Source organism: Cuculus canorus, chromosome 12 (genome assembly GCF_017976375.1).
Source record: "Cuculus canorus isolate bCucCan1 chromosome 12, bCucCan1.pri, whole genome shotgun sequence".
NCBI lineage: Eukaryota > Metazoa > Chordata > Aves > Cuculiformes > Cuculidae > Cuculus > Cuculus canorus.
Genome location: NC_071412.1, coordinates 7,359,945 through 7,380,295, shown reverse-complemented (window position 1 = coordinate 7,380,295; position 20,351 = coordinate 7,359,945). Strand labels below are relative to the sequence as shown.

The 20,351-nt window shown below is 42.2% G+C and overlaps 1 protein-coding gene across 1 annotated transcript in view; it reads left to right on the top strand.

Annotated features, from left to right (window-relative positions):
• The window catches only part of CEMIP (cell migration inducing hyaluronidase 1), a 110,225-nt gene that overhangs the window by 67,643 nt on the left and 22,231 nt on the right, over positions 1–20,351 (top strand). The window contains exons 8-14 of the mRNA XM_054077115.1: positions 75–170; positions 799–920; positions 2,985–3,126; positions 3,946–4,137; positions 13,210–13,385; positions 13,945–14,154; positions 19,848–20,053. Coding sequence (XP_053933090.1) covers positions 75–170; positions 799–920; positions 2,985–3,126; positions 3,946–4,137; positions 13,210–13,385; positions 13,945–14,154; positions 19,848–20,053 — 1,144 coding nt within the window. The remainder of the gene's footprint in view (positions 1–74; positions 171–798; positions 921–2,984; positions 3,127–3,945; positions 4,138–13,209; positions 13,386–13,944; positions 14,155–19,847; positions 20,054–20,351) is intronic.

The window sequence follows — 20,351 nt, the reverse complement described above, 5'->3', positions numbered from 1 at the left end:
GGACCATTACCTTTTCAGTTCTGCCTTTTATCAATTGCTTTCAATGATTTTACCAATGTTTGGGTTTTTTACAGGTCACAAAGGGTCAGCTGTGGCCAAAGTATTCAAACTATTCAAAGCTGAGAATGGAGAATATTTCAACATCTCTTCCACTAGCGAGTGGGTTCAAGGTAAGAGATTTGTACGCCAATTAACTCAGCAGCTTACAGCTGACAAGTAGAGTGAATCATCCTTTTTATTGCAATCCTTTTCCATTTGGGAAGAGTGGACTTCCTAGCTGCTATTTACATCACTGCTAACCCAAGTAAAGAACACATACAGATTCTTTCCCCGTTTGTCTCCAGGACTCTGAATAACTGGGATCCTTTTTCCTTTACAGCACTGGGTATGAAATTCCATCTCTTATGATCTAAGAGATCACACACAACCTTTTCCTTCTTTTGACTGCATAGTCATCATGGCCATGTTTCAGACAACATACAGTAACTGATTGTAACTTGATCTGAAAATCAGAAAAGGCAGCTAAGGAGGACACAGATCCAAAATTCATACCTATTAATAATGCTTCTACTGCATACTCCAATTATGTAGCTTTTAATAACTCCAGTCTCCCCTGACTGGTTACACTTCACAGAATCATTAAAAGTGGCTGACAGACTGGCAGGAAGAGGCAGGAATCGTATCATCAGTGAAGAAACTTGTGAATGGTATCTGAGATCATATTGTGCTTCATGCATTTTTGCTGCATTCATTAAGCTTGACTTTCAAATTACTTTTCTTGTTTGTACTTGTCTCCAGACATAGAATGGACAGAGTGGTTTGAGAAGCCTGATAAAGGGAGATCTAAGGACATGGAGAAGCTTTCTGACTTCAAAGCTGCTCATCCTGATAAAATCTGTAGGCAACCCATTGACATCCAGGTAGGCCAGCTTGCCACTCGTTTTAGAATCCTCTTTGGACTGACACTGAACACCCAAATAATTGTGCTTGTCAGTAATTTTTATTTCTAAGTGGAGGACAGCAACTATTTTACTGCTATAATACATAACCAACACGATCTGGTGTCCAATCTTGTATCATTCTGAGACAAAAAAATTATAGACAAGCTCCTTTCAGTAAATTCTGGCTTCTGGCATGAAAAAAAAGAGTACAGATGGGGTCATGGACAGCACAGATGCTATCACGAAATATGTGATTCCCTGCTGGAACATTAAAAGCAAAAAAACATGAAAATTTTAAATGGTCTTGGAAGGGACCTTACCTAAAAAATTCATCACAAAATGTAATGAGATGGTAAAGCTACCATGCTGAGGAGAAATCATGTTCATTTTCTGAGACTGCAAATATCTCTTTAAGGCAAAAAAAAACCACAAAAACCAAGCCCCAAGCTTTTCCCTTTTGTTTTTTTTTTTGTAAATGCTCACCCTATATTTTATACATCTACGTAGTAAAACAGCTATAGCAGAAGCATTGCCCAGCAAAAGACTGGGGGAGGATGAACCTAAGGTTCCCGCATACTCTGAACCAGTGGAGTTCTTCTTATTCACAAGAATGCAGCTATTGAAGTGAACGGGAATGCTGACAGTGCTGACAGTATGAGTGAAAGTTTCCAGGGCTAGATGTTATAAAGTCTCCTCTTGAACACAGAGGAAAAAACTGCCCTATAACATTCTGCCAAGTCTTAGCAAATCGACATTAATTCCTGCTTCCATATATGTATATTAGAAGTGACAACTTAGTTCAAAACAGGGGTCAAACAGATGTTTGTTGTGGTATAGCCCCTTCTAGCGTGCATATTAAAAGAGAAACAAGAAAGATATTCTTCTGTTTAAGAAGCAAACCTTTTCTTAACCTTCTGTTAAATGACAGTTGCTTTTTTTTTTGTTTTCCATGTATATTAAAAGCAAAGCAACATTTTTCAGTTTATCCTGCAGATCTTACAGCAAATCCTCAGGTAGTGTAATCTGGTGTTGCTCTTTGCCTTCATAAAATCACACTGATTTATACCAGCTAGCCTGCCTACAACAAAACTGAAGATACGATGATAATAACAGACGTGCGGCACCGCTAGAGGCACATTCCTTCGGCTGACGGTGCTAATCCTAGATGTGGAAGTGTATGCATTAATAAGGAAGGTCTGCCTGAGTGACAAAATCAGGATCAGACCCTTCATTGAAAGATGCCTTATCTCCTGGTGCCTTGTTAAAATGCACGTTATTTGGATTGTCCAACGCAATGCATCACATTTTTTTTGTGAAAGGATCAAAAGACTTGCCAGCTATAGAGCCAGACTGTGAAATTTAACATGATCCTGAGGGGTGGCATTGCTCCAGCAGGAACAAAGGAGAGGCTACATATCGCACTGCTTCTTGGTATGATGCAGCCTTTTTTCTCAAGGCAGCTCTACAGGCTGGTGCTCGTACGTGATAAAGGCCACCTCTTCTTTTTCCTTTCAGACCAATGGCTATTGGAGCAGCTTTGTATTTTTTTTTTAGAGAGACTGATCAATGCAAAGAAGAAATGAGACCCCCACTTCTTTCTTCTGCAAGCTGTAGTCTGGCCACAAGCAATGAAAGAAGTGCAGTGGAGAGGCTTGAAAAGACGCGTTCCTTTGGGTGCAAGCATCTGTGCGTGATGTTTTCATCTGCCTTCAAACCAATGGCAAGAGAAAATCTCGGGCACCAAGGCAGACGTTAGTGAAGCTCAGAATACTCCTCCCAAAACACCACATGGTCTTAATATCGATACAGGAGAAAAGGCGTGCACCTAGCAATGCTCTGTGCAGCTTGTGGGTATAATAGCTGTGTTTGAGCACCAGCTGGAGTGCCGGCGGGATAGCACATGCAGCAGTCACAATGTTTTGTTATACAACTCTTGTGCACCACCCAAAACAAATCACAAGCCTCTTCGGACAGCATGGATGTTTTGGTGACATCTTTTCACCTCGAGGTATCACTTCTTTCCTATTTCTATTCTCGTTCCAGGCAATGACGCTTGATGGAGCTAATTTAACAACTGAAGTTTTCTATAAGAGTGGCCACGACTACAGGTTTCTGTGTCACGGCAAGGACCAGACAGGCGAGGGGTGCCAGAACTACAGAGTACGGTTCCTGTGTGGCAAATCTGGTATGTGCCTCATCTTTGAAAGCCAGAACAGGGAGAATCAGAAGTCTTCTGATCACTGGTTCTTATAAAGAGCAAGAACAACTTGAATAATTTCCCAAGCTAAATCTTTGCTGGGCTACTGACAACGAACACAGATAAAATGGCTGAAGATTTATCTCAGGAAAAATTCCTGAGCACTAATAGAAGAAACAGGGTGGTGCCTCAAAAACCCAGCAAGGCTATGGCAAATACTTGGCAAGTCCCTAAATGTGAATATCTTGTCTTTTGCTAAAGCATTTTGGGTTGAAGTAGTATTAGTCAATCAGAGTGTGAAAAGACAACAGGTTTTCAAAATAATACTTTGTTTTGTCATTATCGATTCTGACACTGCTGTCCCTAACCTGGTCATTAGACAGGTCGTTAGGATTCTTCAGAGGTCAGCTGGCGGGAAAAGGAGGGTGGAAGATGGTTGTTTGGTTGGAAAAAACAGTCATTACGTTAAAGACCACTTGGCTGCTGTAAATAACATTGCCCAGCACCCACAAGGGCCACTGCTAAGTGGGTGTGGTGAAAATGAGCCACTAAGAGCTACATTTAAATTTAGTCCTGGGACTAGTGGAAAATCCACCTGCCTCCACCTAAAGGAAAACACTTTCTTGTTTGCTTGCTTTCCAAGCCAAAGCCAGAGGAAAAAAAAGTTCAGAAGAGTTAACTATTTTCTGATGATGAGCAAATAATAATTTTTGGTAGCATTCCAGGCAAAAAAAAAAAAAAAAAGAAAAGAAAGAATTTTCTGATAAGATTAACTGAATTCTCCACCCTTCCGTTTTGGCTTTTCAGTGAAACCAAAGCTTACAGTAACCATTGACACCAATGTGAATAGCACAGTCCTGAATCTGGTGGATGATGTGAGCTCATGGGAACCTGGAGACAGGCTGGTGGTTGCAAGCACTGACTACTCCATGTACCAGGCAGAGGAGTTCGAAGTACTGCCATGCAAAGCCTGCAGACCCACCCAGGTCAAGGTAGCAGGTAAGATGCTTCATCTCGTCATGCTGGTGTTGCAATACAAAAATTCTGTCATTTGCACTGAGCTAACTCCATTAAGAATTGCAAAAGTTTGAAAGAAACGTGAATCTGACAGGGCTTGAAAGCCGTTCAACCTGAGTTTGGTTCCTTCTGCCTTCCCTTTTCATAACTGGTTCCATTTTTTCTGTCCCCAAGCACTTTATTGAGTAGATGTATTTATTTAAAAGGAACAAATGCAAGTCATGTGTTTGAATGTTGAGTTTTACGTAACTGTGTTTGAAAATGTGTCACTTCCTCGAAAGCAGGAGATGAGCACAGCCGGTCTGAAGAGTGAGCTGGGGCAGGAGAGGGCTGTGAGAGGCTGTGAGGCTATGAAGTAACGTGCAGTTGCCCATCTTCCTAGGAGAGTTATAATTAACGAGAACTGTAATCTTACATTTTAGAAATACCGCCTTCTACTACTGAAGCTACTGTTTCTCTTTTACTGTGCCTCTAGACGGCATTGCTTAGAGGTGATGTATTAACCAAACATTTTGGGCATCACGTGGCCAGTGAGTTGTCCTGAGCCACTGCACTCGGGGAGATGGAGTCGGTAGAGTGCTGCCTGAGTTAGAAGCAGCAGCAGGAGCAGGACACTTTGCAGAGCCACAGCATTTTTCTCTTGAAGGCGATTAGTTCAAATCCAGAACAAATTGCTTTTGATAAAAAGACATTGCAGACTAATGATTGGAAAATGGCCTTCAGATATTAAGTCCAATTAAGTAGCATAACCGTGATGAAGCACAGGCTATTACTGATGTGAGCATAAAAGTGAAATCCAGGGCGGGAGATTTGCATCACTACTTTAGTCTGTGAAGTGGTCTTTTCCTTCTAGGACTATATTTTGGCAGACTGCTAAGGAGAGAACTGCCTCTTCTGTGAACAGAGCGAGAACTTTTAATATTTTACAAAAGCCAAAGTGATTTTACAATATAAAAGTAAGTTACAGCTGAGGCCGTATGTCAACGGCAGCATCTGCCTGGTGGCAAACCATGAATACTGTTATCTTTGCAATTGCTCTGGACAGAGGTTTAGAATCATAGAATCATGCAATAGTTAGGCTTGGAAGGGACCTTTAAGATCATCCAGTTCCAACCCCCTGCCACGGGCAGGGACACCTCCCACCAGTCCAGGCTGCTCATAGCCCCATCCAACCTGGCCTGGAACACCTCCAGGGATGGGGCAGCCACAGCTTCCCTGGACAACCTGTGCCAGTGTCTCACCACTCTCATAGTGAAGAAAATCTTCCTAATGTCCAGTCTAAATCTGCCCCTCTCCAGTTTATACCCATTCCCCCTGGTCCTTTCTCCACAAGTCTTTATGAATAGCCCCTCTCCAGCTTTCCTGTAGGCGAAGGTTTAGTCTACATTTACAGTAACATCTTTCTGAGAAACCATGAAGGCATTCGGAACATCCAATGCACCAGGGAGTTTGCTCAGTTCTGTGAAATGAACTACTTCATCGTTATCTCTGATGCAACATCTTCTGGAAGATTGGAATATAGTTCCTTGTGGTAACTGCCTGCCCACGGAGCTCTAGCTCTTCATGTTGGATGGCCTGAGAAAGACATGTTCATCAAGCCAAGAAAAATGTTATTCACGGTTTGAATGTATCATAGTCTTATGACTTAAAATGACTAGTACATTCAAAGAAGACACACGTCCAAGTTGAATATTTTTCTTGAGCAACTTTTGAGGTATTTGTAAAGCTGTACCAGACTAGTATAATACAAGTCACATCATGAAGATGATCTTGGAAGATCATCAGTAAAAATAAAGATGTCATAGGTTTATTTCTCATAGGCTTCCCATAATCTAATGGATCTGTGAAAATGATGTAATTCCATTTATCTTCTATAATAATGCAGCTAAGGTAGTTGAAGGATATTAATAAAGGGTTAAAACCAACAAAAAAGTTCATGTGAATTCCAAGAAAAGAAGCAGTGGAAACACTTGTTAAAGTAATTGGGCTTTTAGTCTCTGATTACTCTCTAGGAGAATTAGGACATTCCTTTTATTACCACAAATGACATGAACACCAGGGCCACAGTCTGCCCTTACTTATATCCAGGCAACTCCATTGACGTCAATGGGATTTTACCGATTATATAAGTCAAGGCAAAATCTGATCCAGTAATAAAAATCACATCCAACTTTCTTGTAACAAAAGCACATTCACACTAGAAAATGAAATAATCTTCCTGATTCTGAGTTCAGTCTTGACGAAATAAAACCTGGACAAGGCTGAGACCTCCCCTGTCTTTAGAAGCAGGAGGTCCTTGAGCTGCTCTGTGCTTGGCCATAGCATAATGTCATCTGTTGCCCTGTGCCATGATGTACAGATAACGAGGATAAGGAGCACTAACGAGCCAGCGGGTGGGTGCCCTCCATGCCTCCTTCCCTTCATGACGCCTGCAGCTGCCTGCAGCCTGCCCAGCTTTGCCTGTGCTCTCCCTGCCCAGCCAGGGAGGTGGCAATACCATGGCGGTGGGTTTTCAGATGTGCTCATTGCTGGAGGAGCTGAAAGCCACCGCGCTGAGCTCTTGGCTTGCACTGCAACCCGTCTGTGCATGGGCGTGTATGTATGAATCCACTGTCCCATGATCAAACACTGACTTTGATGAAACTTGTTGGGATTCAGTTAACTACCTGTGAGACTTCAATAGGGCTTTATTTATCCCAGTGGCTCATCAAACATTGTGTGAAGGGAGAACGGCTGACAGAGAGCAACCACATAAAAATGTGCTTGCTCTAGCCTTAGCGCAGGTGAGCAGCCCCTGCACAACCTTGTGCAGTGGCATTAGACTCTTAATTGCATACAAAAGATGTTCATCATAAATGCCTGGCTACCTTTTGCTGTGTGAGAAAAACCGCAAGATTGCTTTGCTTCTTCTGAGAAAAGGCTTCCACGCAGATATATTTATGTACCTGGTCTCAGAGGGATGTCACGTGTAATACGTGGAGTGGCCTAATTTTCCTAAGAGGTTTATTTAGCAGCTGACAACTCCAAAAGTCTGCCCTTTGAAAGACAGATGATAAAACCATTCGTACCCATGATGGTTTATATCCCTTTAAATCTTTATTTTTTTTCCTTTCCATTTTTATTTTGTTAAATGAAACCTAAATGTCTGGCCTGAACTACTTAAGAGTCTTTGTTCAAAAAGGGCACAAAACCTCTGCTTTGTGGACAGACAATTTGGTGTGGCAGCCACTTGGCACACCAAAGTTTAATTATCATTGATGCTGTCATCGTTTAATAATATGTGAATAGACATGGTTTAGCATATTGTGCCAAATAAGGCAATCTCGTTAGTTAGCTCATGTCCTATTTATACATGATACTTCCTGATGAAAACTCATACTTGCTTTACTTGCTAGAAATGGATTGATTAGAGGCTGGTCTTTTCAAAACAACTTAATAGCATTAATACGCAATTCCATCAGGTTTTTGTAGGTTTTGGGTGTCTAACTGTGGTCTTCTACAAATCGCAGAGTAGAAAGCATGTGAGGGCACCCAGGTACTGATCTTGCACACTCCTTTATTGGAATAATTACCCTAATATCAAAACTTCCATGAATAAGTGTGGTTTGCATGAGGACTTAGGTTCTGCAAATCCTGCTCCCAGTCAAATGGTTGCTCACTTAAATGGAACCTTTTTCTCCACTCGCCTCCTTTGTTTAACTTTTTTCTCTTCTAATTTTTATGCTTAGATTATTTTCTCTGTGGGAACAGATTAAAGCTGTTTGATCTTCCAACTTCACAAGGTTTGGGGAGGGACAACGGTACAGGGCAGAGGGAGGGAGGAGGAAGGAAGGAAGGAAGGGTTGTGTTGGTATGATAGAATTGGATAGTAGGAAAGATCAAGTACTTTGTCTAGTTTCCCTGGGAAACAAGTCTTATCTACATCTTGGTTGCTCTGTATGAAGCTGCTACCAGCGCTGATAAGTTTCACCATGGAAGAAAAATGATGAAATGCTCTTTTGTGCTCCTATATGCTCTTGATAAAGCATGAAAAAACTATTTGTGCCTGGCACAATTACTGCGATTATCCCAAATACTGGTGAATATATGATTACAAGCCCGCATATCTTAAATCCTGCTTATCCATTTGTGAATACTATAGAGATACGGAGTATACAGTGGTCTCGTTGGTGCGGAGAACTTTGAATTAAAACTGTGTAACACATAGTTGTCTAACAACTTCACAGCCTGTGTCGGCACACATTTTGTGCTGTAAGGATGGGAGAAGTTACTCCGTTCTCAAAATTCATATACTTTATAGAGATTTAGGGTCTTCTGTTCAGAAGTTGGCATCATTTTGGATGGAACTTGCCAGAAGCTCTTTTTTTTAAGGCAGCCCTGGTGTTTGAGGAACATGAAGGAAATGTTGTGGAATGGCCCTTTCTGACAATCTTTCAGAGCTCTTTCTTCTACCTTTGGACATTGCCTAGAAGACTTAAAAGAAACATACTCAAGTTTCATAGCAGTTCTGAAGGTCTGAGTTTGAGCCTGATTTAAGTAAGGATTTGATCTCTTTGTCCACCGGACCTGCTTCATCTTCCCATCCCAGCTGCAAGAACTTATGTGTTCAGGGTAAGGAGAGAGAAAACTGGAAGGTCAGAGAGGTGGAAACCAGCATTTACAGTAGTATGTCGGTAGATTGTTTAGTACCTGCTGCAGAAAGAGAGCGTGAGGTGCGACAGGAATGGTCTTAGGAGAGAGTGTGACACTGCCGTTGGGATAAAACACAGACCTCTCAATGCTCAGTTAAAGTTGGCGTGAGCAGGTCCACATCAATCCTCCTGTTTCACCCGCCTGCAGCAGCAAGTTCCACTCATTTCAGCCTTGAACCAAACAGCTACAAAAGTTTTGATTCATTGGCATTTAGGCACACACTTAATAATAGCCACAAGAACTCGAGGCTCTTCAGACTCTTACAATGGAAGGTGTATTTCCAACCTTTGCAGGACACCATGCAGCATCTTGAAGGAGAAAAAGGATGAAAGGCTATCACAGGATGAGTTACCCAGCAGAAAGCTGTCCCAAGAAAGCTTAGTTAGATCTTGAACTCATTAACTTTCATTCTTTCTGCTCTATGTCTTTTTACCGGAAACTTAATTTTCCACGTAAAAGTTATGAATTCAAGGAATATGTCTTTGTTAAGACATCAGGTTGCGCTGCATGACTCAAGAAGCTGGCCAGCTCACCCAAACCATACTGTGTTGCGTTACAGGCTTGTGGCTTCGGGGTGCAATAGCAAACCCCATCAAGATAATTCAGAATAATGAGGATTTGACAGGATGCTTGTGTGAACATTTGTTGGTTATTAAATATAATTAATAGGGGCATTACCAGCAGTGATGACAAATGTTTGGCAGAAATGCTAAATCTGACAGAGGTCTGGGCTGGCATCTACAATGACTTGAATCAATCTGAAAGGCGCCCTGAAGGACTCACTGTCACTGGATTATGTGGGTTGAACAGACAAGCTTGTGTTTAGTATTTCTTTTAAAAACTCTTGTTTAGGAAACATTAAAAGATCACGAGAGAGAAAGTGTTAGCCTTAGGGAGCCCAAAGGAAAACAAAAGACCCTTTAGAGAAAAAAAAAACCATCCATGAGCATCTTAGCTCACTTTATCTTCACCAAATGCAGACTTTCAAGTGCCTGTGTCAGTTCTGAAAGGGAGATTTAGCAGTCTGTGTTATTTAGAGCTAAGGCATTTAGGAATGCACGAGAGTACCTGCGAGGTTTTTCAGAGACATCTGTCTAACTCGCCAGAGCTGAACTCCCTTCCACATCCATAGCAGCTGAAATAGTTTTAGTACTCCACCCTTCCTAGGTTTGATAAGGCCTGAGACCAGGTTTTATGGCTAGGTTCAAGTATGGCAGGTTTTCCTGGATCTTTGTACAGTTTGGAGAGACTCTGCTTTGAATTGCTATGTTGACATAAGTGTGCCCTTGATTAGTGGATCATCTCTGTTTATCTTAATGCATACTTTCTTTTAATAATTACCTTGTCTTTACCAACAACTGATGACTTTAATAGTCACTGTCTTGAGTAATAAGCATGGAAGTGTGCTCATATTTTGCTGAATCGAGACTTCTACTGGGCAAGCCCACACGTTAAAGAAGTTGTTCCCTGTGAATTTACGTTTTGCTAACTGGAGGCACCAGTATGACAAATAGAACAGCAAACCAGGGCATTTTTCCTAGTCCATTACACAGGCCTGCTGTGGGGAGGCATAATTCATATCACTGCAAGGCTTTGTTTCGCTTAGGTTATAACATGGCACAAGCCAGGCTTGCTGTTGAGGCAACATCTGTGAGGGATGCAGCAAGCCCAAGCCTAGAGGAGGAGATGGTGAATCAGTGACTCCTGGGTTTGTTAGCGGTTGGGCAATCACAAGCATTGGCTTTGATGCTGAAGTAGCAGATGTGTTCCTCCCACATTCAAAGCACAGCGTTGCCTTTTTAGTATCAAAGCACATCGGTATCAGTTTGCAAACCCCTGGCTTGGGTTTGCCTGTGGTCAGTGCTTAAGGTCTCAGATATCGTGGCTGCTTTCTAGGCAGGCTGGTTTAGTTTTGGCTTTTTTTTTCTCATGCCTATCACTAAACATGTGGCTCCCTGGAAGTGCCACGTGTCTATAAACGCACATCAAGGTGCTCCCGGCCCTGTGGGAAGTGCCTGGTGCTGGAGAGCTGGTTCTCAGCAGGCATTTCCAGCACCTGAGAGCTCCTGTGTCTGTCTCCCCTGAGCTGTTTCAGGAGCATTGGCCCCATTGCCATGGGGAGCTTGAATTTCTGGCTGCCTCAAGGAGAGGTTTGTTTTTCAAAACTCTGTTAAAGGGGCGATTATTCAAAATCCACTTTTACATTAGAAGGGAATTGCACTCCATCTCTCCTTTTATCTCCAAACAACTCAAGTCAGCAAAAGCAGAAAGTGAAAAACATGCACCGAAGAAGTTATATTTAGAAACTGGTTAGTCCGTATTTAACATTCCTGTCAGTGCTTACAGTATTTTGCATGTCTGGACTGGTGTTAAATTAAATTAAACACATGCAAGCATGACATTTATTATTCTAGAGCTCAGCACATGAATAACAAAACTGCCTATCTAATTTCACTGCCACAAATCCTGGAGATGTGGCTTTAAATAGGATGTTCTTATGATTATCTGAACTTCTTCCTGCATTTCAGTAAATCAAGGAAAGGTCAGCTCTCAGGGAAAATGAAAAATAACAGTTTAAAAACAGTTTCATGACGAGAGGCTGTGCTACTTAGGAGATTCTCTAAAGGGTCCAGCACAGAGTATTCTCACGCAGAGGACACTCACTGCAGTGGCTTTTTTAATGTATGTGACTAAGGGGAGCAAAGCTGCTTCTTGGATGGGCTGGGTCGGGTTTTGTCCACGCACCTGATGAGGCTCTATAGCTTCAGGGCCATAACATGGGGAAGCTCAGGACTTTCTAGGAAGGCAATTGCAAAAGAGGACAAGGTGCAAGCCTGCAGCCCCTTGCAGCCCTTCATTTCTGGGGCTGAGCGCAGAGCTTGGAGGAGCCTCATCTTCCTACCACAATCGTGAGGAAAAGCTTCCGCTTGTTCTGCCATCACCACTTCTCTAATTAACAAAGCGTGTTTTTTCACATGCTCACATTACTTGGAGAGGTGCTCATGCAGAGGGCACTTGTAGTGGTGTGAACCTCATCCCACAACACAGCAAGGTGGAGCGCTCACCCTTCCCAATTCCCAATATTACCATCAAACTACACTGCTTCCAGCTGCAGAAGAGGGAGTGAATAGTGTTTGCTTATCTTTGTTATAAAAATGGATCATCGTATTTTGGTTAAAAACAAGTCTGTTTGAATGTTTGAAATCCTCCCCTTGACCTGGCATCTCTGCTTAAACAGAAAGTGCTTTGCAGCAATAGCCAGGCTTCAGCCTTGCCATTTGTTTCTAATTATGGATTTGAATGATTCCATTGAAATTAAATACATACAAGTGTAGCATTCCTTAAAGTTCAGTGTTTACTTAAAGAGTTTATTACTTATTTTTACTGGAATAATATAGAATGTAGTCAGTAAGATGAACCTTTTCCCAACTGCATTCTCTGCCGAAAGCTGTGGAAAGAAAGGAAGGAGTATGAATATGTTTGAATGAAATTACAGCAGAGATTGTTTTGCTTTCTAGACAGCTGCACTGCCTGGACTTCACCCCTTTCTGGTCAGGCCAGGGAAATCTTTCTCTGCTTTTAACCCCTCCATGGAGCCAGGTGTGTGTGTGCAGAGGATGTTATGAGTAATTTGGCTTGGCAAAGGGAGATATGGCATGGGGCAAAGGGAATAGTCCACCAACTCCAACTGCACCAGGGCAGAGGGAAGCATGGAGAGCAAGTTGGCGATGTGAAAGTGGATCTAAAATTGAGAGATTTGGGAGGGAAGGCAGCAGAAGGTTTCACAGCCCACAGGGTAGATAAGGGGTTGCAATTATCCCAAGGTACAATTTCCACAAGGCTTTCCTACCAATCCTCTCTCTGTTTCAGTTAACAGCCTTGATGTTAACAGGATCAGACTTACGCTCACTCCTGGGCAGTGTCGTGGGGTCTGAGAAGCTCCCAGTGTCTCATTATAGGAAGTGCTGAACTGACCTTGGGGATTTAGGTTTTTCAGTAGCTACATCATCGATTCTCTTTATATTGGATGTTCATATAGGGCTGATTTTACTGCAAAGCAAAAAGGTCTTGAGTGATCCCTTTTCAAGGTAGGAAATGTGTTTTGTCTAACCGACTGTTGGTTTAACTCCCTGGCTAAATGAAGCAACTTAAGACCAAAAATCCCACTTCCTCTGTTGCAAACATCTCAGCAAGACCTTAGGTGACACCTGTGCTCCAGCCTTACCTCCTCTGAGGAGTTGGCCAACATTTTTGCTGACTCTATTACTCCTTTTATTATCATGCCAACCCCACCACAGGAAGGACAAGGGGAAACCAGCAGCTTTGGCAAAGTAACCCTGAAACTGGATCTTGTTCCTTTAGGGAAAGCAACCTACCTCCACATTGGTGAAGTTGTTGATGGTGTCGACATGCGGGCAGAAGTGGGGCTGCTGAGCCGCAACATCATGGTGATGGGCGAGATGGAGGGGCAATGCTATGAGTATGGCAATAAGTTATGCTCCTTCTTCGATTTTGACACCTTTGGGGGACACATCAAGGTAAGTCTGGAGCCCTTTCCAGCCACACCTTCACATACCAAGGAAGCCAGGATGCAGGAAGGGAGGAATCCTTTGAGTCAGCCCCTGAGCAAACAGCCTCTCCCCACGATGCAGCAGATCCACCCCACTTTTGCTGCCTGCCCCTTGGCTTTGAAGTGTACCACGCACCCCTTGCTCAGCCAGCAAAGCTGGTGCTCAACACGTCCAAGATAAAGTCTCCACATCCCGATCTCAGTTTTCCCTAGATACTGCTGGTGCGCAGCCCAGGGAGCTTGATTTGAGCCCAGCTGACTGAAACTCATGGAAAACATTAAATGCAAATTGTTTTCCTTCTAAAATTAAGTCAAATGTAGCCATGGCAGCAGTGGTGGGATCAAATAGCAACTATGGTCCCCTTGGCCACCATGACTCTCTTTCCCTTGCCCTCCAAACATACACTCCCTCCCACACAGTAAATCTCTCTGGGAGATGCAGTGCAATTCCTGCCTCTGTATTCCCCATCCTTCTTCCTTCTCAACAGTCTTTTATGTTTCTTGACTGATGTTCTGTTGTTCTTCAGATCGGTCTTGATTTTAAGGCTACTCATATCGAAGGTCTAGAATTGAAATACATGGGCCAGCAGACAATGGGACATTATCCAATTCACTTCCATATGGCTGGAGACGTGGATGAGAAAGGAGGCTACAACCCTCCAACATACGTGAAGGACACCTCCATACACCATACCTTCTCCCGCTGTGTTACTGTCCATGGATCCAATGGTTTACTGGTAAGAATCCCCAATGCCTACCTGAGAAATCAAGGTACCGGTCAAAATGTTTCCTCATAGCATGAACGCAGCTTAATTATTCGAGAGTGATGTGTTTTACTGTTAGAACTAGTGTCTGTGTGACTCAGAGCAGGTGGAGCTTTTGTCTGTGTGCAGCGATGTCTGCAGACCAGCCCATCTCTAATGAGTAGTTGTATCTCTCTATAGACAGGCAGCTTGCTATTTAGAAAGGATAATCAGAAGGTTTAAGTGAGCTTCATCTTTTCCCTAGCAAAGGTTTGTGTTTGCAATGCCATTCATGACATTAAACTCTCACAGAACTCTGAGTTGTCAGAGTTGTCCTCTGGAACAAGAAATCCATTAGGATAAATCTAGAAAATAACCTGTGCTTACCAGACAGCTTACAGCCCACCGGAGACAGTAAGAATACATTCAAATTCTTCTCAGATGTAGGGGTGCTGCCTTCTTTGAGGTAAAGATGCAGAGGGAAAACAGTACCTTACTGAGTATCCTGGAGACTGGCACATAAGCTGAAAAGGCTTTCCTCACAGTTTCTCTCTGATGGCTTCTTCAACGAACATATTTGCTTGTTTGGCACTTCTTGAGTAGCAATGGATTGCACTAGTCATGTCCCATGGTGCTTTTATCACCTTAAACTTCCCACTGTTTTAAGACAGTGTCTTCAAATCCACCTACACAAGAAATTATAGATAAGGTACTTTCCCAGCACCCATCCGGTTACAAAACTTAGATCTAAAAAATACTATAACAGTGTTATTACTGAAACTACATATCCAGTCAGCTCCATTCACAAAATATGAGTGTAAGAAAAGAGAAATCTTTACCCATATTCAGGAAATGTGCAGAAGTCTACCCCAAAAGCACTACCATGTGTGAAATAAACATGGGGTTCAACTGGACAACTTCTCCCCAAGCTCAAATACAAAGTCTTAAAAAGCTTAGATTTCGATAGGCAAAGGACTGTCCCTCACTCAGTGGGATGACAGTGTACCGTGAGAGGGAAAGAGTGTAAGAGCCCTGAAGAGGAGCATTTGTACAGTCAAGAGCCCTGCTCCCATGTGCAACAGAGTTTTAAGAGAAGACATACTTAGATGCTTGCTGTGAGTTAGGAGTTCACATCCAAACCATAGCAGGACTCCATAAGAACCTACTTTCCTTGAAATTATTTGGGGAATAGCATTTGCTTTCAATTACTAGCTAAAACATTATTAACTTTGTTACTGATGAATACTCCCTCTACTGACTGTAGCACATGGAGGGCTCCATCTTAAAATCTTCTTTTTGGCGAGGGCTGCTGGCTACACCCTCTAATAGCAGCAGCAATGGAAGGGAAGGTCACAGGCATAATTAAAATGCACAGAAGTTGAAGAGACGGCATTGAAATTGTAGCTCCAGAAGCCAAACAGCTTTTATCTGCTATTTATGAATCTGAGGTTTTAGGTTTGACCTCTGTCCTTTTTAGTTTATAACATGATCTTAAAAACCTACTGCGTGAACACAGCTTCTGAAGAAAAAAGACATTCTACTGTACAAATTATATAAGGCATTCAGGGTCATATGGCATCTTCCCATTTGAAGTCACCAGCACAAGGGCTCAGTACACAGTCAACATGCAGAGGGGAAGGGCAGTGTTGCAGGATTCATCTGTTACACCATCGTGGGTTGTTACCAATGGAATCATAAACACATTCTTTGGCTGCAGAGGAGTTGCACAGGTGTTGATGAGCTGCAGAAGCCCAGCTTCTGAATCTAAGGGAGGTCTTCATTCCATAGTCATTAATATTTGCCAAACCAAATACCCAGAGCCTGGCGTTTTTCTTATTGGTCAGTTGGATGGATTCATATAGAACATTGGGAAATAGTTCTGTCTCCTGTGCTTTCTCCAAGTGACAACTGTGTCATGTGGGATCCATGGCATAGAGATCCATGTGCTCAGGCTTTTCCAGTCAAGATGGCATGATGAAATTTAGATAGGCTGATGTAGCTCGATTCTCTTGCTGTTATTCAACAGCCACAATTCCCTAAATGATTCTGCTTTGCTTCCATGATGAGGTACCCAAGAGAAATCTTAGAATTTAGGACCTATAATCAATCTCAAACGTTAGTCAAGAATTTAATCCCTGTTGATTATAGTTCATCAAAATGTACGAATACTAAAATCTACTCATGATACTTAACCTGTTTTTTATTTTAACCGCGTAAGCATTGCTGACAGCTGAAAAGAAAGCCCTGGTGAAATAAACCCATCTGACCAAGTTTGTTCAGTTGCATCACAGACGACGTGCTCCAAAGATTGCATCACTTAAATGTTGTTTCATTGCTCTGTGACAGACATCTGTAGTCAGCAGCTCCATGCCTTGATTTGTCAGGTGATCCCACCACAACCTCCTCATCAGCTTTCCAACTCTGTTTTCCTTCTTTTCCTTTTTCTTCTGCCCCAGATGCATTGACAGACACACGCAGGTCACTGATGATTACAGTGGTCTTTTTATGCATTTCCCAGTTGCCTATTATCTTCTTGCTTGGGTGACACTACCTGTTACGTGCATCAACATTGTTGTGTGAACAGCAATGAGCTCCAGCTTTTCTCAGGTAACATTCATTCCCTCTAAGATCAGGTAGATCCAAAGCATACTTTGCTGGGGGAAAATTTGCCTTGATGGTGTGCACAGAACCATACGTAGACATAGGGAAAAATCTAGCTGGCGTATTAAACCTCAGCACCACACAGCACTCAATGATGTCCTTAACATTAAGCCGTTGACTTCAGAGGGGCTTCTTGCATGGCTGTCGTTGAATACCTGTGCATATGTTTTAACACATCGGTTATTTTTAATTGTCATTAAAACAGGCTGGTAATTTACATATGGGCTTCCCTGCTTGCTTTGCTATCACTTTTCTTAAAGTCACTTCAGAGATACTCGTACTGAAAAAAAGTGTCCATTTATTCCTGATGACAGAAACGTTTTTCTGTGAGTCTGACGTGTGCTGAAAGTCAGTATCTCAACAGTAGCTCACTTCCATTCTCGGCCTGTTCTGCACTTGTCTCCAAATTCATATTCACTGGAAGGCTCAGAGGGTCCTTCTGGAAATGAATTTGTAGAAATTATTGTCTCACTGTAGCTATTTTTTGAAGATGGAATAATTACCCAATGTTTTCTTTAAAATATTGGCCATAAAACCACCTATTTATGCCACTGCAATCCCAGGGATGACACTTTGCTCTGATTCCCACTTTTTACTGAATCCCTGTGTGCAAGCTAAAGTAGAACCAGCCACTGGGGAGGGAAGTTAAATAGAGGTCAACAGACAGTCTTGCAGAATCCAGGAGAGAGCTGTGCTTCATGGAATAAGAGGTCATGCTATCTAACTGCCTCAGTGGTGTCTGCTTTTACTGATTCACCTGTGCTACACAACAATTGTTTTACAGTGCAAGGCATTATCTGTTCATAAATTACTTATGATCAAAGAAAGATAATGGACTACTAGGAAGATTTTAATAAAATAAAAAAAAACTAAATCAATTGGAAAACTGATTTTGGAGCAAGCAGCTCGTTTGCTCCCCAAACATTTCAGTATTGGGCTTGTGCATGAAAACACACACACAGGAAACTAAGTCAGGTCAGGCTGGTAGGAAACTAGGTCTGAAACTGAGAGCTGACCAAGAGATAAGCTATGAGGAAAGTAATTAATCAAACAGAAGGTAACAGATGCATTTAGGGACTGAGTCCTTGGATGTTAATTCCGTATTGTTCTGTGGACGTTCAGGGATTAGTTAGGAAAGCACCAGGCATTTGCTAGCTCTGAGCCCCTCTCAGTGTCTACTCCCCTCTGCATCACTGATCTCTCATTGTACCAAGAGATGAATTCTCCTGCAATGTTACTCCCCGTGCACAGAAGTTGGCTTTGCCTCAACTAAATTCTGTTCCCTGCAAGTTTTCGTGTTGCAGTCCTGGCCTGTGATATGCTGGATGGAAAGATAAATGGTCATATGAAGTGGCTAAAATGTCTCTAAAGAAATCTTTGCCGTCATCTAATTGTTGCAGAATCATTACTTATGTGTCTTTCCAACTTTATCGTGTGTAATAGAAAACTGGGAGGTTTTGGTGGCAGTTTCTGTGCAGTTCTGACATCTCTGTGATTAAAAGACTTCCTCTGCCTTTTGTAAAACTTGTTCTGAAGATAGCTTACTCTCCTGAAATGTTCTTCTATCCTGTATACCTTTACCATTACAAGGCTTGGACAGCTCAGTCTTCCAAGGATGGCTAGTTCGGTCTCATATATATGTTTTACACCTAAATAAAGAAGCCTAAGTCTTGCAAAAACTGTCACTTAATTAGACCAGGGAAGATAGCAGAAAATTTTAGTGAGACAGCTTAAAGGAATGCACCACCTTGCAGATCATTTTAGTTGTGTTTAATTTGCTGTGATGACTTGCATTCACAGATTTGGAGCATGGGTGATACATAATAGATGTATGTGCAGATGTACGCTTGTAACAGATTTGGCAAGCAAAGCGTTCTTTCTTATGTGAAAACACATTTGTAGTCATTTCAGCAGTAGGGATTTTATTTGAAATTGGTTCTCTTTGCTTTGAAAGTGAGTCATGAAGATAATAGACAAGTCTTAGGCCTGTTTACAAAAGTAATTCAGGCGATTGAGCACCCCAGTCTTTCAATAACATCATAAAGAACAGGTCTTCTGTACAGATTAATATTGTCTTTTGCCCCCTTGGCAACTGCTGTTTTGTCAGAAGCATTTGTAGGAACAAATTGGTGTCAGGCTAACCTTCACCAGGAAGGTTTCCTAAGTCCAAGGTGGCCGATGGCTGAATGGTAGATGGGAAAAGCAAAGAGAAAGCCTAGGAGAGCCAGTGTTTCACCTGGCCAACGGAGACCTGAAATTAATTTTCCATATCACAGACGCATCCACTAAAAACTGACTTGCTGGACGTGGTATGTCTGAGGCCTGTTGTTTCCCAGCCTCAGGCTTCAAATTCACATATCTACTCCTCCAATTGTTTTCTCAGATCTTCCAGTGGAGTGATGGGTATTGTTCTGTCCAACACAACGGTGTCCCAATGTTAACAACATTCAAACCAAAACCAGAACAGCACTGATTAACACCAGCTGATTTGTCTCAGGGTCAAGTAAAGCTTCTGTCAACAACTTGGAAAAAAAGGATCAGGTCAAACCTAAAACAAGTCAGCCTGTCTGGAAAACTACTTGCTGCCTCTCTGATAGCCTGAAAAAATATTTTTTCAGCTCAGCTGCATTTTTCAGATGCATTTTATGTAGCTGCTCATGTAACTCCATGTGAAGATGAATGAGCCCAGATGTGATTTGAACATCTAACTTCCTCCATTCATCTCCCATCCCATGTTTTTTTCCAGCCTCATGCTAAGACAGTCTTTGATTTCACAGGGAGACAAAAGAATGGAATGAGTGTTTCTTAGGTGATGACAAATTCTAATTAAACCGAAGTGTTGGATTTATTGCTTAGACTATAAGCTCTTAAGAGCAGAGAGTGATCTTGCTTTTGTTTTTGCTTAGACAACCCTCAGTTAAAGAGGGTACTGAGGTCCCTATGTGCCATTGCTGTAAAGTTTCTTCTTATTATGCAATAACTGAAGCATGAAACCTGAGCACTGATGTTTAATTTGTTACGTGCAGGTAAAGGATGTTGTGGGTTATGATGCACTGGGCCATTGCTTCTTTACTGAGGATGGACCAGAAGAGCGCAACACATTTGATCACTGCCTTGGACTTCTTGTTAAACCCAGCACTCTGCTCCCCTCCGACCGAGACAGCAGGATGTGCAAACTGATCACAGAGGGCGCTTACCCGGGGTACGTCCCTAAACCCAGGCAAGACTGTAGGTGAGTGAAAGCCTGTTTTCTTCTTTCCTTTCTTTGCAGAACTTAGCCATAGAAGACAGCGTTATTTGTATATGATTACATAGTCTTCTGTAGAAATCTGGGCATAGTGATCAGTAGAAATCTACTAAAGGTTGGGAAAGCAGTCGCTTTGGGATCTTTACATTTGTGCAATACAGATGCTTGCACACCTAGGGTATAATTTTCATTCTAGCGTAAAATCAATTGAGGTGGTTGCTATTCAGATATTGAAAATATCTAGTTCAAAGTACATAGTGATGCTTTGTGTCTTATGAAGTCT